This window comes from Eucyclogobius newberryi, unplaced genomic scaffold, assembly GCF_026437365.1.
Source record: "Eucyclogobius newberryi isolate DKJ021-1_F unplaced genomic scaffold, fEucNew1.0.hap1 SCAF_1, whole genome shotgun sequence".
Taxonomy (NCBI): Eukaryota; Metazoa; Chordata; class Actinopteri; order Gobiiformes; family Gobiidae; genus Eucyclogobius; species Eucyclogobius newberryi.
Window position 1 is genome coordinate 32,889,470 of NW_027315723.1, and position 1,995 is coordinate 32,891,464.

General features: G+C 47.5%; 1 protein-coding gene across 1 annotated transcript in view; it reads right to left on the minus strand.

The window, feature by feature from the left end:
* Positions 1-1,327: 1,327 nt before the first annotated feature.
* Positions 1,328-1,995, minus strand: part of paqr8 (progestin and adipoQ receptor family member VIII) — a 5,822-nt gene continuing 5,154 nt past the window's right edge. The window contains exon 2 of the mRNA XM_072443900.1: positions 1,328-1,995. This exon is cut by the window's right edge and continues 604 nt beyond it. Within this exon, the coding sequence (XP_072300001.1) occupies positions 1,402-1,995 (594 nt within the window). The 3' untranslated portion in view covers positions 1,328-1,401.

The window sequence follows — 1,995 nt, forward strand, 5'->3', positions numbered from 1 at the left end:
AGAGGAGCCACACACACACCAGAGGAGCCGCACACCAGAGGAGCCGCACACCAGAGGAGCCGCACACCCCGGAGGAGCCGCACACACCGGAGGAGCCGGAGCCGCACACCAGAGGAGCCACACACCAGAGGAGCCGGAGCCGCACACCAGAGGAGCCGGAGCCGCACACCAGAGGAGCCACACACCAGAGGAGCCGGAGCCGCACACCAGAGGAGCCGCACACCGGAGGAGCCGCACACCAGAGGAGCCGCACACCAGAGGAGCCGCACACCGGAGGAGCCGCACACCAGAGGAGCCGCACACCAGAGGAGCCGCACACCAGAGGAGCCACACACACACCAGAGGAGCCGCACACCTGTGGAGTAAGAATGCATACATTGCCTGTTGTCATACATAAAAGTAACATCAAATCTACGAGGATTTTTTGAGGAAAAAAGAATCTAGATAGAATGTGACAAAGCAATAACATGTCAAAGGTGTGTGATCTCCACCTGTAACCTCTGAGTGTTTTTATTCTCTGGTCTTATTGTGACAGAGGTGGACTAAGTTAAAATACATTTTATTTCTTGGAGTAGTTTTCCTAGCTTGAAGTAACAGTGAGTAAAAGTATGAGTAAATAAAGTGTTGCCAATATTAAATGATTTGAATGTGTGTGTTTCTTGCACTGCTCCTTACACAGCTCTGTCCGCAATTAAATACACTTGAAATGATGAATCATATTTTACACCCAGTTACCCTCACTCTCCCTTGAATAGTTGTATTCTTTCTTCCGCCATTTTTTGGATTACATTTGTTACTTTTTCAAAAGCAGTGTCCAGTTAACTTCAACTGAATCATTTAACTTTTACCTGAGTAATATTATCTTGAAATAGTGCAATTATTCACCGCTGATGGTGGATCAATAAACCCTGAGATGTGCATCTCTCTGGGAGCTTTACACAGGTGGAGAAATACATATAGTTTCTACTTGGCAAATCCGTATTGTCCCAGAAGAATGGAGGATTGCCAGTTTTGTTTTTGTGGTGAAAATGAACCTTCAGAGGTTCAGTTGAAAGAGAGTTGTTGGATTTATCCCTTCTCCTCATAATTGCTGTTGTGTCCTGGAAGAAAAAACTCAAAACACGTTTGCTTTTGATCACGGACAAGAATGGATTCTGATTAAAGAGCTAAACTCTAGTTAGCCGATGTCAAACTGCGCTAAACTCCCATGTGACTGCATTGTTGAATTATCGCCGACTTTGAAATGACTCAGAAGCTGCCAATGCCACACCACCAACTGTTGCAACATATCTTTATTACATGACACGTGAGAAATGTTCAAGTAGCAAAGAGTTCAGGTTTATTTTAATATAACAAAATATATTTCTTCACGAATTAGATTTACATACATTCTTCCTGATTTCAGTCTCGATTCAGTTTGTTGTGCGTATACTTCATCGAGTGGAACGCGACGAGAAGGCAGGCGATCGTCAGCACCGGGAAGGACACGCACGCCCACCAAATTTGACTTTCTCCAAAAATGTCGACAACGTTCGCTCGGTTTCGCGCGTATTCCTGGAAGAGCGCCTCCAGCTGGCAAAGCGTGGTAAGCGACAGCAAGATATGGAAAATCTGGTGCCCGTGACCGACTATATCACATTTTCCCGGAAAGAAATACTCGGGAATCGGATAAGAAAAGAAGACGGAGCAGCAGAGGAAGAACAATATTTGAAGGACGTGCATGTTCATTGATGGTTCCTCCTCCCAGGAAGTGGTGAGCAGGCGGTGCACCACGGGGCTTATACCCAAAAAGTACGCCAAGATAGTCGGGATCAGCTGGCAGATCTTGCGTTGCTTAGGATAGGGCTTGCGATACCTGGCCTTCGCCACGCAGCAGCCGACGCTCGACATCAACCCCAGAAACGCCGTCCCGGGCAGAAAGTATCGCCCGAAGATGCTCGCTCTCCAGCCCGGCGCCGACGTGTAGAAGTAATGTCCCAGAGCGCAGCCGTACTG